This window comes from Anomaloglossus baeobatrachus, chromosome 4, assembly GCF_048569485.1.
Source record: "Anomaloglossus baeobatrachus isolate aAnoBae1 chromosome 4, aAnoBae1.hap1, whole genome shotgun sequence".
Classification (NCBI taxonomy): Eukaryota; Metazoa; Chordata; class Amphibia; order Anura; family Aromobatidae; genus Anomaloglossus; species Anomaloglossus baeobatrachus.
Genome location: NC_134356.1, coordinates 616,247,053 through 616,262,008, shown reverse-complemented (window position 1 = coordinate 616,262,008; position 14,956 = coordinate 616,247,053). Strand labels below are relative to the sequence as shown.

Sequence of the window (14,956 nt, the reverse complement as noted above, 5' to 3'; positions counted from 1 at the left end):
CTTCTGGCCATGTGATCCTCCGGCAGGTCCTGGAAGCTCACTGCACAGTATCGCCGCCGAGAAGCAAGCGATATCCCAGGATGTTGTGAGTGTGTGGATGCGATGTGATGTGTGTGTGAGGTGTGTGTGAGAGTGAGTGTGATCTGATGTGTGTGTGTGTATGTGTGTGTGTGCTGTTATGTGTGTGCGTGTGTGTATGTTCCGCCGCTGCAGGACCTTGATGCGCTGGTAACTATGCTACCATGGTTACCAGCGTATCTCGTCCCCCGCTCGCACGGGAGCCCACACCAGCATACGCTGGCCAGCCCCAGCAATGCGAGGGTATGTGTCGGCTGGTTTGGCGGCGTACGCTGATGTGGGCTCCCGGGGGTACAGTACTCACCTGGGAGTCGTCGCTCCATGTCGGTCGGTTCGGGGAATGCGTGGGGGGGCGGGGCCAGAGCTAGCGTGCATTGCGTGAGGGGGGCGGGGCGTGGCCGAGTTGCCAATGCCTGCAGGGTGCCGGGGCGAGAGGCCAATCTGTGGGGGGGCGGAGCCTGGGCGAGCGGCCGGCCAATCCGTGTGGGGGCTCAGCCTGGGCGAGCGGCCAATCCGTGCGGGGGGCGGGGCCATGGCGAGCCCAGCGGCCAATCAGCTTTGTGTCACCGTAAGGACACAATTTTGGAGCAAGACAGACAGACAGGCAGGCAGACAGATAGACAGACAGACAGACAGACAGACAGAATAAGGCAATTATATATATAGATTAGACCAGAAGAACTCCATACTATATTATCTGTACAGAAATAGCTGTCTGGCTGCAATTGTACAATACGGTTCTGCTTTATTCTGCCCATGGTTTGGGCAGCATGGATCAGATGACAGGTTCCCATTGATTTTAATGGCTCTCTGTGTCACCAGTACGTGTGGAAACTGACCTCACACGGATGTGTGAAGGAGGCCTAAGGTTTGTAGTCAACTGATACCCCTTTCATATGACTCAGGTGCTGCCTCGTAACCTGGCCATGCCATATCACCAAGTATCTCAGACCCTCGGGCTGCCGCTGATCATGGTCCATGCAGACTTTGTTTTGGCTAACTGGAGACAAAAGGATCCCACGGGGTAAGTGAGGCTCTAATTTTAGTGTCTACATGGATATGACTGTTGTAGATTTCAGCTTTCAGCAGAATGATTCAACGCTTACACTTTGTGGGAGAATTAACTGTTTTATTTGAGATACACAGGAACCATTATTTGCATCACCCCCTACAAGGAAAATACACACACAAAGAGGTCACAAAATACAGTATTAGGCCTCATTCACATGTCCGTATTTTTGGTCAATATTGTCCAAAACATGAAACAGGTCCCAGGCTTTCAATTATAGTTTTTCTCGGTAAGTTCCACTCCTGGCTTCGGCATAAAAGCACTGCCGCAATAATAATGACGCGTGAATGAGGCCTTATAGGGAGTCTGTCACCCCCATCCCCTAAAATGCATATTAAACTTGTTGCACAGTAATATAGGAGACTTAACTCTTATAAATATTATACTAGCACTGTACATTTTAGTGGTAAAGTGCCTGGGAAAACTATTTATAACTCAGATACAAATAAGAAGGCTTCATGGGACAAAATTGGTGTAGCCAAAGACTCAGTGCACGGTTATGCCAACTTAAATTGCATTTTTGGGAGCTCCCCCACTGCTGATTGACAATACTTGCTTGCTCAGAGCGAGCCCTGGTTGAATTCAGCTTGCGTGTCTGTGTCGCGGGCGGCGGGGTGCTGCGCTCGCTAACGCTCGGGTCCGGCGCTGCGGCTGCTGCTCGGTGGCTCGAGTGGTGGGCCGGATCCGGGGACTCGAGTGGCGCTCCTCGCCCGTGAGTGAAAAGGGGGTGGTTTGTTTGGGGATTTAGTCCGTGACGCCACCCACGGGTTGTGGTGAAGATGGGCACCACCGCTGCTGGTGACGAAAATCCCGGGAGCGATGGTAGGGAGCAGCTGGGATGTTGTTTTCCCCCTCTGTGGGTAGGGGTTGGTGGTCCCGGGGCCCGGTGGTTTGACGGGGAGACAGGGTCGGTGAGGTGCAGGATTGCAGGGACAGCGTGGCGCGGTGCCGGATGGCACGGGTGTACTCACTCAGCAATAGATGCACAAAGTCTCCGGTAAACCAAACGGCTGGATGGACGGGTCCCGCAGCCGGCTGCAGTGTCTCTCCCCGGACAGGTGATGGTGGCTGTCTTTCCCTGCACCTTTGTGTACTGTGATGACTCCAATGGCTTCCCAACGGTAGTCCGCTCCCCGGTGTATAGATACCGGAGGAGCCCGTTCTTCCTGCAGGCGCTGGCCCTCGGATTTCTAGCCGGTGGCGGTGGCTGTATATCCTCACGGTGTGAGCGGTTGCCTTCAATCGGGACTTAGTTGTTAGGGAACCCCGGGGGTTCCTGTCACATTCGGATTTGACTATTGACGGCGGCTCCAAGCCTGGTCGAGGTCCGATGGCCCTGCCTGTGTGCTTAGCTTCACTCCGTTCTCCGGTCTGGTACCGGTGGGCCACCGCCCAGCCCCGGTCCTTACGGCTCTGCGGAGTTCCACCAACTCCTGCAGACGGCCACCACCGTCTGCCAACCTTGCTCTCAGTGCCTGGGCTCCTACCCAGACACTCGCAGTAAGTGACCTCTCACTTTCACCTCCTGAACTCCACTGTCTGCTTTCCCGCCTCCAGACCTGTGAACTCCTTGGTGGGTGGGGCCAACCACCTGGCTCCGCCCCACCTGGTGTGGACATCAGACCCTGGAGGGAGGCAACAAGGGTTTTTGTCTGACTAATGTAACTGTCTGGGGGGTGGGGGTGTGTGTGTGTTTTGTTTGTGGCTACCTGGCTAGTCCAGGGCGCCACATCTGCGTGTGTGCACTGACATTGCCTGAGCTCGCACACAATGTCAGTGCAGAGGTCCACATGTTGTGGGCAGGTGTGTCCTCCTTCCTTCTGAAGCTGCTCACTTGTACATGTCTGGATTAGTGATGAGCGAGCACTTTTGTGCTCAGGTGCTTGGTGCTTGTGTTTCCCGTTGACTTCCATTATGCTCAGTACGCGAATAGAGCCCGTCCGAGCGTCCGACCCGCTCGTTTTGAATACCGAGCACCCTAGCATAGTAGTTCTCGCTCATCATTATTCCGGATGTATCAAGTGGCTTTAGAGAGGATCCAGTGATTAGAATGCACCCACCCAAACCATGAAGTGGCAGTGATGGTGCACACACACTGGCATACAAGCTGAGCATAGATAACGCTCGCTCTAGACAAGCGAGCGCTGTCAATCCAAAGTGAACAAAGTCCCAAAAATGCACTATCCTATATCCCTGTACAGCTAGTTTAGACAGCATTTTAGGGGTGACAAACTCCCTTTAACAAATTCTATTAAGACAGCGCCATCTTCTGTCCACACAATACAGCCCCTTAAGCATAAGTCTGCAGCTGTTGTTTACTCCCTAAATAGAGATGGACTCGACATTCATGAAAGGGGTTAATGACAATAAAAGTTCTACCGATCCCTTTGCCTGGCGCTATGAATAGAGCAGATACATTCTATTGTTATATCGCGCACAATACATTTTGGGTAGATGGAAATCTCTTTATGGGCTGGGATAGCCTTTGGCAACCTCCTCTCCGTACTAATTGTTTGTTTCCTTCCTTTCTCGGCTCCCGGGGATTCTTGCTCAGACCTCTGACAATAGAGTAAGTGAAACTCCATAACTTTTAGTGCTCCCTTTGATGTTAATGAGGGGGTGCTGCTGGGTCTCACACTGGGGTACGCACTGAAAATAATGTGAACAACAGAACTGCTAATAGAAACTGGGTAATGATAAGTTCTAAGCTATGTGGATGGACAGATCATTAAAGTTGCATTAAGGGAGGAGCGCTGCTCTGGAGGACAATGCAATTACATGGATTCAAGAAATTGATTTACAAAGGGCTCATTTCATAAAGCACATGTAGTTCTCCTAATCAATGTTCAGCTCCTAGGTGCTAATCATGGGCAGTGCAGCTACACAGGCTATTATTTATAATGTTGATCATTTCCAGTAACAAAAAAAAAACAGAATTATGAATACAGCTCTTGAGTATAATATAAACTGTATGGAATCAGTACGAGAAAACATATGTAATGTATTTCATTTCTATATCTACTTAGATTATATGTTAGAATATATGGAGCAAAGTACAGGGACACATGTCTTAATTATTGGATTCAGTTTTTCATTCGGTCCCATTGCCCCTTACCATACTGTCTGCCTTTATTAACATTTGAGACAGAACAACCTCACTGATTCCAGCGCAGGCCTGTAAAAGGACGTCATCGATGTAACAAGTCAGTTTTCTTCCCTTATAAATATTCCACCATAACCTGTGAGTGACATTATTGAAAAGTGGAAGGAAACCGCCATAACTCAGCCACGAAGTGGAGACCCCGAAACGTTAGAGAGAGTGGGAGTGGAGTGCTGGGGAGAAGAGGGCAGAAAGTCACCGACGCTCTATTGACTCCATAACTGTAGAGTCCAAACCTTCTCTGAAGTTAACGTCGGCACAAAACCTGTGCCCCGGGGGCTCATTTCATGGATTTGGATTTTTGTGGTTGAGAAGCCTCATGCAAACCTTCCATCACCAAGCACAATGCCCAATGTTGGATGGAGTGGTATGAAACTCACCACCACTGGACTTTGGAGCAGAGGAAACATGTTCTGTGATGTGACGGATCACACTTCTTTATCTAGCGTCTGATGGATGAATCTGGGTTTGGAGAACACCAGGGGAACGTTACCTGCCTGACTGCACTGTGCCAACTGTAAAGATCGGTTGAGGAGGGCTCATGCCATGGTCTTGATTTTCATGGCTTGTTCTAGGATACCTTGTTCCCTTCAAGACAAATCTTCAAGGGTTTGTCCAGTTGAAACAATTTATGACCCATCCATAATTAAATGATAACTTACTGATCAGTGGAAGTCCGACTGCTACGACTTGCACCAATTGGCAGATTTTTTAATCACGTACACAATACTTCTATCCCTGTTACAAAGTGGAGCAGCAGGTTGGATGTCTGACCACCGCTCCATTCATTCTATAAGGGGCTACTGAAAAAAGCTGAATAGTAAAAGAGGTCGACCATTTAAAAGTGGCTAAACATGCTCCCGTGTACCAATTGGTGCGGGTGCCAGTGGTTGGACTCCCACTGATCAGTATATCACTCATCTTACAGATTGGTTGATATCTTGTTTTGTGGCAACAGGTTGGAAAAGGCCCTTTTCTGTTCCCCATGATGGTGCACAGTGCACAAAGCAAAGTCTATAAAGACATGGTTGGGGGAGTTTGGTGTGGAGAACTTAACTGGACCTCAATCACATCCAGCACCTTTGGGATGAACTAGAACAGAGATTGTAAACCCGGCCTCTCCTCCAACATCAATGCCTGACTTCACAAATGTTATTCTGGATGAACGGGCAAAAATTTGCAAAGACACCTCTAAATTCTTGAAGAAACACTTCCGAGAAGAGTGGATGCTGTTGTAGCTGTAAAGATGGAATGACTCCATATTAAAGGGAACCTGTCAGGTCCCCTATGCACCCAGAACCACGAGCAGTTCTGGGTGTATATTGCTAATCCCTGCCTAAGGGGTACTTCTCACATAGCGAGATCGCTAGCATGATCGCTGCTGAGTCACAGGTTTTGTGACGTACCAGTGACCTCTTCAGCGATCTCGCTGTGTGTGTGACACTGAGCAGCGACCTGGCTCCTGCTGTGAAATCGCTGATCGTTACACACAGCTCTGGTTCATTTTTTGCTCGTTGCTCTCCCGCTGTGAAGCACACATCGCTGTGTTTGACAGCGAGAGAGCAACGATCTGAATGTGCAGGGAGCAGGGAGCTGGCTTCTGCGGACTCTGGTAACCAAGGTACACATCGGGTAACCGGTACACATCGGGTTACCCAATATTTACCTTGGTTACCAGCGTCGGCAGCTTCTAGAAGCCGGCTCCCTGCTCCCTGCTCCCTTGCACATAGCCAAGGTATACATCGGGTAACTAAGCAAAGCGCTTTCCTTGGTTACCCGATATTTACCTTGGTTACTAGCGTACGCCGCTCTCAGGCTGCCAGTACTGGCTCCCTGCACACGTAGCCAGAGTACACATTGGGTAACTAAGCAAAGCGCTTTGCTTAGTAAACAGATGTGTACCCTGGCTATGAGTGCAGGGAGCCAGCGTTAAGGGGTGTGCGCTGGTAACCAGTGTAAATATCGGGTAACCAAGCAAAATATTTTGCTTAGTTACCCGATATTTACCTTGGTTACCAAGCGCAGCATCGTTTCCACGAGTCGCTGCTGGCTGGTGGCTAGTCACTGGTCGCTGGTGAGATCTGCCTGATTGACAGCTCACCAGCGACCATGTAGTGACGCACCAGCGATCCTGACCAGGTCATATCGTGGTCGGAATTGCTGGTACGTCGTTTAGTGAGACGGTACCCTAACTGTCCCTGTATCTAGTAGCATACGTAAAGAGAGAAAGTATTTCTAAAGATCCTCTATGATATGCTAATGAGGCCAGCAACTAGTCACAAGGGCGTTACTTTCCCCGGCTAGTCTGCCCTCTTAGCATGTTAGCATGCCCACAGGGGTGTACTAACATGATATTCAATGCCAGCATCATCGCCAGTGACACGCGTACCTGTATCCGTTGTCACTGCCTCAGATGCTGGATGAAATCTCAGTGCACATGATCAGAAGTCACCGCACTGACCGAAGTGCCGGGACTTCTGATCATGCTGACTAAGATTACATCTGGCGTCTGAGGCGGTGACAAAGGACGCTGGCATTGAAGAGCATGTTAGCATGCCCCTGTGGGAGTGCTACCATGTTAAGAGGGCAGACTAGTTGGGGGAAGTAACGCCCTTGTGACTAGTCCCTGCACTCATTACCATATCATAAAGGATCTTTTGAAATACTTTTTCTAAAGATCTCTTTATCTATGCTACTAGATAGAGGGATGATGGGATGATAAGGCAGGGATTAGAAATATGGACCCAGAACTGCTCGTAGTTGTGGGTGCATAGGGAACCTGACAGGTTCCCATTAATGTCTATGGATTTAGAGTGGGAGGTCATAAAAGCTCCTGTAGGTATAATGTAGTGGTGCCCCAATACTTTCCTCCATATAGTGTAGATCTGTACAATAATAGACTGGTGGGTGATACAAGAACTGCAGCTCTCCTGGGGCCCAGGGCTCCTGAGAGACAAGGTATATGTTGTGGCAACCTGCTGACCTTCTATCTCCTGACCATAGGAACCTGTCCACGATTGTGTCTGTCCCAGGAGGTGACAGTCTGCAGGGCTTTGTACTCGTCACGTTACTTGTGGAGGTGGCAGCAATTCCAGCCGTTAAAGTGAGTACAAATGTCGTATCTGCGGTAAGGCCTGGATCCTGCAATAAACAGATCTTGGGAAAATCTTGAGATGACGTGGAGGAACTGCCTGGATACCATTTATCTGTGTTGTGTGTGTTTTTCTCAGCCTGCGGAGAGATAATCAGCGTCTCTCATCTGTTATAAGGACACAGCGCTAAACAGTGCGACATGAGAAAACCGCTGTTTGTATTACACATGAATGTGCGCGATGTGTCATCGTTTTTACCGTACTCCTCAAAAAATAAATACTGTACTTGTGCCGGGTCTTGTACCCAAGATATGACCAGGCAGGAAATACAAGCACTGATGTGTCTGATGTAAAACAAAGGGTTAAATACTGTACATATATTAAAAAGTGCACACTGGCCTCAAAACATGACCTCCCGTTCCCATAAATAAATACGTCCACACGTCATGAGTGCCAACATCTCAGAGATGCTTAAAGGGTAACTGTCGCTCTCATTTTTTTTCATAAATCAATAGAGCACACATGAAAAAAATAAACTCTGTAATGTATCTTATCAGAGAAATCTGCTTATTTTTCCTTCTAGGTTGATTTTTCACTCTCAATTCAAGTGTATGATCTGTGCTCTGTGAAGACAGATTTTCCAATTACTACGGTAAGATAGGAGATGACAGTTGGTGCTTTTAAAGTTCTATGGAGGAGCTAGAGGTCGATACAGATATTCTGATGGAATATTTCCTGAAACGATAGTTACAGTTCTCCATACAACGTTATAAGAACTAACTGTCATCTCCTATCTCAGTAATGTGAAAGTCTGTATTCACTGAAGACAGATTTTACACGTGAATTCAGAATTTTGAGAATGAAAGATCAGTCCAGGAGGAGAAAGAAGCAGATTTCTTTAATAAGATATATTACAACTGGTGATGAGCGGCCCGGACTGTGAAAGTCCAGATCCGTGCCGGTTCAAAAGTACCCGAGCACCCACACCAGGCCTGGCGTTCACAGGGAACTCTGGGTAACGATCCCGGTCCGGCAACTCTGATAATTATAAAAAATTAAAGGAAAAATAAAGAAAAAAGGGGAAAGCAGGCGCATTATACTTCATATACGTCTCTCAGTGTTTCCACATACCCATAGGCTTGAATGGGGATCACCATCCGGTTATTGGATGTACGTTTTTTTTTTCTCACAAAAAAAGCACTGGTCAGCACTACCCCATAGAATAACAATGGAGCCAATGCTATCTGATAAAGTATCTGATAGCGCTCGTCCGATCTATATGCTCATCTGAGTGGGCAGTAAAGGAATCCTGTCTGCAGGTTTTTGATATGTACTGGTAATCTCAGAGCAGCTTGATGTAGTGGTAGAGACCCTGATTACAAGGATGTGTCACTTCCTGGACTGTGTATTGCTGTTTTAATACAATCAGTGTTTTATCAGCAGAAGATTATCTCTACAGGACAAGCTGCCTCTTGCCTCCTGACCCAACCCTGGGCCTGGGGGCCTTGCTATATACAGTTCAGCATTTTGAGTTCTGCTAGTTCTGTAGCAGAGAAAACTATGATTCTATCACAACTGCTGAACACAGTAAGCTAAGTGATACATCGCTGGAATCAGGGCCTCTACATTATGCTACTCTCTGATTACATAGCCCATAATACTTTTCCAAACTGAAACATGCCAAAATATTCCAGGACTTTCTCGGTCAAGACTCCTATTGCTCGTCTCCGATCTCTACATTCTGGCTGCTCATCTCTGGTCTTTCAGTTGTGGACACTCATCTCTGATCACTCGGTTCTGGTTTTGACTACTTGTCTTTGGTCTCTCGGTTCTGGTTCTAGCCACTCATCTGTGGTTGTGGCCACTTGTCCTGGCCACTCATCTCTTGTATCTCAGTTCTGGTTCTGGCCACCTGTCTTAGATTTCTCGGTTCTGGCCACTCATGTCTTGTATCTTGGTTCTGGCCATTCATGTTTGGTTCTCAGTTCTGGTCACTCATCTCTGCTGTCTCAGTTCTGTTCCTGACCACTCGTCTCTGGCCTCAGTTCTGCTTCTGGCCACTCGTCTATTGTATCTCGTGTCTGGCCACTAGTCTCTAGTACCTCAGTTCTGGCCACTCGTCTCTGGTATCTCGGTTCTGGTTCTGGCCACTTATCATCTCGGTTCTAGCCACTCGTCTCTGGTATCTCGGTTCTGGCCACTTATCTCTACTATTTTAGATCTGGCCACTTGTCTCTGGTACCTCAGTTCTGGCCACTTATCTCTGGTATCTCAGTTCTGGCCACTCATCTTTGGTATCTCGGTTCTGGCTACTTGTCTCTGATATCTCAGTTCTGGTTCTGGCCACTTGTCTCTGGTATCTCGGTTTCGGCCACTCGTCTCTGATATCTCAATTCTGGTTCTGGTCACTTGTCTTTGGTATTTCGGTTCTGGCCACTTGTCTCGGGTAACTCGGTTTTGGCCTCTCGTCTCTGGTCTCAGTTCTGCTTCTGGCCACTCATCTCTGATATCTCAGTTCTGCTTTTTGCCACTTGTCTCTGCTATCTTGGTTCTTGCCTCTTACCTCTGGTATCTCGGTTCTAGGTCTAGCCACTCATCTCTTGTATCTTGGTACTGGCCACTCGTCTCCGATATCTCGGTTCTGTCCACTCTTCTCTGGTATCTCTATTCTGGCCACTTATTTCTTGTATCTCGGTTCTGAGTTTGGCCACTCATCTGGTATCTCGCTTCTGGACACTTTGTCTCTAGTATCTCGGTTCTGGACACTCGTCTCTATCTTAGTTGAATCATTCCTCCTCACTCAGGTTGAGGCTTCACGTCACTGGTGTGGCCCGTGCTGTTAATTGCGGCTGTAAACTATCTCAACTGCCGTCACACGTCTGCCCTGACAGGCCCAGGCATCGACGCGTCTCCTTCTCTGCCCTCCGGGGGCTTTTTATAATTCCTAGCTGTGACACTGCTATTACCTGACCTGGTGTCTCATTCAAACCCTTCCCCGAGGGAACATGCACTAACTCCATCTTCTTACATTATGATATCACGGTCTCCAACAGAAATGGAAGCCTCTATCCAACCTATTTATCCACTAATAAATTATATCTTTTTTATTTGTCTTAAATGTCTATAAATGGGAATATCCTTTTATATGTCATCTACCTATACCTTTTTATCTTGCTGCCATGCATTCAAAAAAACCTACATTTTTGCTAATAGTCTTTTCTAAATTTCAATCGTTTTCAGTATACAACTTCAACACAGACTTATGTGTCTCCACGGTTACAGACTATAAATCCTATGTAGTCTGATTCTGAAGCCATTTTCCCTTGCTTCAGTCCCATGCTTCTTGATATCATACATTTGATAGGTTATCAAAAAGCAGAGAAACCAGTGGAATATATGACTAAAAATTAGAGTATACACAGGTTGTTTGTAACTTGTAACCATGATATTAGACCATCACTGATTTCCCGAATTGAATGATTCTATAGAAGTAATGAGCCCTTTGGCGCTGCTCAGATATTTCTAGAGCTGAACATCTAACACAATCCTTAGAGGTTTACATCAGATTTCCTGTAACAAACTTATCAAACAGCGCCAAGGGAATTTATTTGGGAAATCTGAGTATCTATGACCAAACAGATTATTTTGGTTATAGATCAAAGCAGAGAAAGTTATGTTTTTTCTTTCTTTCTTGATTTATCTACATGTTTCTTTAAAAAATATTACATTTTATCATGAAATTGTTTAGCCGCCATCCATCTTAATTACGCCTGAGGCACTTTCCCCACCTGCCACCTCCTAGTGTCACCCTTGAGTATGGCTATGGAGATCTTGTCATGTAAGGTAACATCTGAGGTGCAAGGTTGCTCCCCTAAGGTGATGTTTTTTTTTTTACTTTTTTTTTTTACGTTTTTTACTTTTTCAGATAGTCCATTGTATTTTTCAGTCTAGCATTCCCATAGCAGTTCTGCTTTTCATTATTCCCCTATACATTGTGACTGGTGTGCAACTCTTTATCCTATTGTTTAGTTGTATATTTTTGAGTCTTGCACCTTGTTCACACCATAGGTGTTCCAGACGTACATTCTTTAATTAGTATGCATTTTCTGTCTGAGAACCCTTCCCCACCCATACCCATGTGTCTTTTTTCACATATATAGCTTGGTCCCTTGCTTCACATACAGAGCAAGTTTTTAACTGCAGGTGAGGTTACACATAGGTTAGGGACCCCAAAAATAGAGATTACCTTGGCGTTTGGTTTTGGGGCTCCTTTGCATTGATCAATACAATGGCTAAACATTTCTTATATTCATATTATTCATAGCAGTTATGCACATATCCTTTTCATGTTTTTCACATTTTCAGATAGTCCATTGTATTTTTCAGTCTAGCATTCCTATAGCAGTTCTGCTTTTCATTATTCCCCTATACATTGTGACTGGTGTGCAACTCTTTATCCTATTGTTTAATACTAATTGTAACATCATAAAATTACAATTTGGAAGCCTTCATTTTTGTTATTGCACATGAATATATTGACAACTGGGTGTTACCATACCCACTTCTGAAAGGGGGGTGTCCCTGCTGAATGGCATTGTTAGTTCTGATTGGACACTGTCAGAGTATGCGGGAACACATCCCAACTTGGTAACACCCATTTATTAATACATTTCTAGGAATAATAGAGGAACGACACAATGCAGGGTACTAATAAAATATGCTGCAAAGTTGTTAAGTATTAACACAATTGTATTTTCTAAAATCGCCAAGTCAGTAGACCTGAGACGATGCAGTGACGATAGACTGTATTTTCCCTTCTGGGCAGAATATCATCAGGACGGTGAGAGCCATAGAAGAGGAAGACAGAAAGACGCTTCTCCCAACACTACAAGACCTGGAGCAATCCATAACCAAGATGGGTGCAGCTCTGCAACTGATGTATGGTCAGTGAGTAGGTGTACTTATATTATACCTTCCCCCACTCCTACCCTAATACTCTATTATTCTCCCCAGTTTCTGTATGTGTACCATACCATAAATGCTCAATACACATTAGACAGTTCTCTCCCGACTCATCCACATACAGGAAAGTTCAGCCAAGCAGCTGCTGTATCTCAAGGGAGAACAAAGGGAATGGCCATTGAAATTCAACATGATGGCTCCATCTCTCCCCGGCATCATCTGCTGGAGAAGAGTCGGGAGACCATCATGAACATAAGACTTTTGGCCAATCCCAACCATATTGGTGGTTCGGCAGACTGGTCTAAAGTGTATGGCACCTTAAAGGGGTTGTTCCTTTTCAGTTAATGATCGTCTCTGGCTACAGTTTATGAATGAACAACAAATTGCGCTGTACTCACCTTTCTTTGGTCCACCTGTGAGTAACTGCTGCTTCCATTTCAGGTGTTAGCTGCAGTCCTGGGGTCACATTGACAGAGCTGCAGTCAATCAATGTTTTCAGTGGTTCCAACTGTGTGGACGTATTGCCCCCCTTTCAGCATCATTGAGCTCACTGATTGGTTACCATACTGTGCTGTCAACGTGACGTCAGTGCTGCAGCCAATCCATGATTTCAGTGGCTCTGTCCACGTAGATGGATCGCTCCCCTTCAGAGCTGCTGAGCTCACTGATTGGCAGCCGTGTTGTGCTGTCATCGTGATGTCAGCGCTGCAGCCAGTCAATTATTTCAGTGGCTCTGCCCATATAAACGAATTGCCCCCCCTTTCAGAGCCACTGAGCTCACTGATTGGCGGCCGTGCTGTGCTGTCAACATAAAGTCATCCAATGCCAAACATGGGAGCAGCGGCGGATACTCTTGGGTGGACCAGGGAAAGGTGAGTACAGCACAGTTTATTTTCTGAACATTATCAGGCATGAACATTAACTGAAAAGGAGCAACCCCTTAAATACAATACAATATATGCCATTCTGTAATCTGCTGTGTTGCATCAAAATTTTCAATTTTCTTTCTTTTAGAATACGTGGACTCTGATGTGTATTATAACACAATCCGCATTTTCCTCTCCGGGTAAGTCTAAAATAGAAGATACTGTCCTTCTCATCAACAATCCATAACTCAGACAAAAGTAAAACCACTACATCCACAATGGTCATGGTCTACTTTGGTTTGTAAGGTGACTCTTGGCAACAAGGAAACTACTTTGGGAAGGGAAATATTTTCCCGAAAAAACCCCCAGACAATTTTGGAGGGACTGGTAAGGAATGTTCTTTTCTTAGATTGTGGAAGTCCAAAAATCAGCTGCAGCCACTAACCTGAGTTTTGTAGAAACTGGGAAGGCCACCTAAGCACACAAACACAAACCCATAGGATGTACATCTGCAGTTCCCTTCTCTCCAACACCACACCTAAAGGACCCTGAAAGTCACAGGCTCCCTGGTGTAGACCCTGAGGAACCCTATCAGGTTAGGCCTACATGTCAACGCCTCTCTCATGTAATCCTAATTAAAAAGTTTGATTTAGGCCTATCCTCCAATCACCAAGGAGAGCAACACAATACTTTTGTCAATAGGAAACTGAGTTTCATACCAAGGCTGAAGGCGGTTCTTGGGACACTTTCATTGTATTGGTACTGCTTAGTAGTAGAACACCAAACTAATTACTAATTCCAGTCGAGTGATCTTATTCTCAAAAACTTACTAAAATTTATGGAAACTCATGTTTTGTGGACGGAGAATCTAAGAAAGTCAGAGAGTCAAGAATAGAGAAGACCGCTTGATTGCCCATTGTCTCATATCATAGCTAAAACCCAACCTAGCTAATTATTTTTAAGGACATGAGACATAAACTTATATTTTACAAGATTTTTATTACTAATGTTTTTGATTGGAGAAAACATGACTATGAAGGACAAACATGCCTGGTTTGCTATACAATATTTTACATTCACTATACCATTAATAAAACACAAGATATTGTGTGATGTTTACAAATTTAATGGCCTGAGCCATTAACACACAAAATAACTTTGCAATAAATCAAAGGAATGAAAGTATATTACGATAAGGAACATTCCAAACTTTCGAGAAGTTTTATTGGACTGAGGAAATCATATCTGCAATACCAAAATAACTAACCTCTACGGTCACTAAACGCTGGCTTGTCAAATCTGTCCAAGGTGCTAGATTCAGCTTCATTTCAAAAGCTGTTTCCAACTGTCCTGGAGAGAGTAAAGGGGGCTTTACACGCAACGACATCGCTAACGAGATGTCGTTGGGGTCACGGAATTCGTGATGCACATCCGGCCTCGTTAGCGACGTCGTTGCATGTGAAACGCATGAACAACCATGAACGATCAAAATTACTCACCATATCGTTGACACGTCGTTCTAATCTCAAATATCGTTGCTGTTGCAGGACGCAGGTTGTTCGCCATTCCTGCGGCAGCACATATCGCTATGTTTGACACCGTAGGAACGAGGAACAACATCGTACCTGCGGCCGCCGGCAATGAGGAAGGAAGGAGGTGGGCGGGATATTCCGGCCGCTCATCTCAACCCCTCCGCTTCTATTGGGCGGCCGCTTAGTGACGCTGCTGT

At 45.9% G+C, this 14,956-nt stretch overlaps 1 protein-coding gene across 3 annotated transcripts in view; it reads left to right on the top strand.

Annotated features, from left to right (window-relative positions):
- IDO2 (indoleamine 2,3-dioxygenase 2) overlaps positions 1 to 14,956 on the top strand; it is a 125,537-nt gene that overhangs the window by 59,575 nt on the left and 51,006 nt on the right. For all 3 annotated transcript variants that reach the window (XM_075342948.1, XM_075342949.1, XM_075342950.1), the window contains exons 4-8: positions 984 to 1,102; positions 3,702 to 3,716; positions 7,311 to 7,410; positions 12,225 to 12,342; positions 13,376 to 13,427. In XM_075342948.1, coding sequence (XP_075199063.1) covers positions 984 to 1,102; positions 3,702 to 3,716; positions 7,311 to 7,410; positions 12,225 to 12,342; positions 13,376 to 13,427 — 404 coding nt within the window. The remainder of the gene's footprint in view (positions 1 to 983; positions 1,103 to 3,701; positions 3,717 to 7,310; positions 7,411 to 12,224; positions 12,343 to 13,375; positions 13,428 to 14,956) is intronic.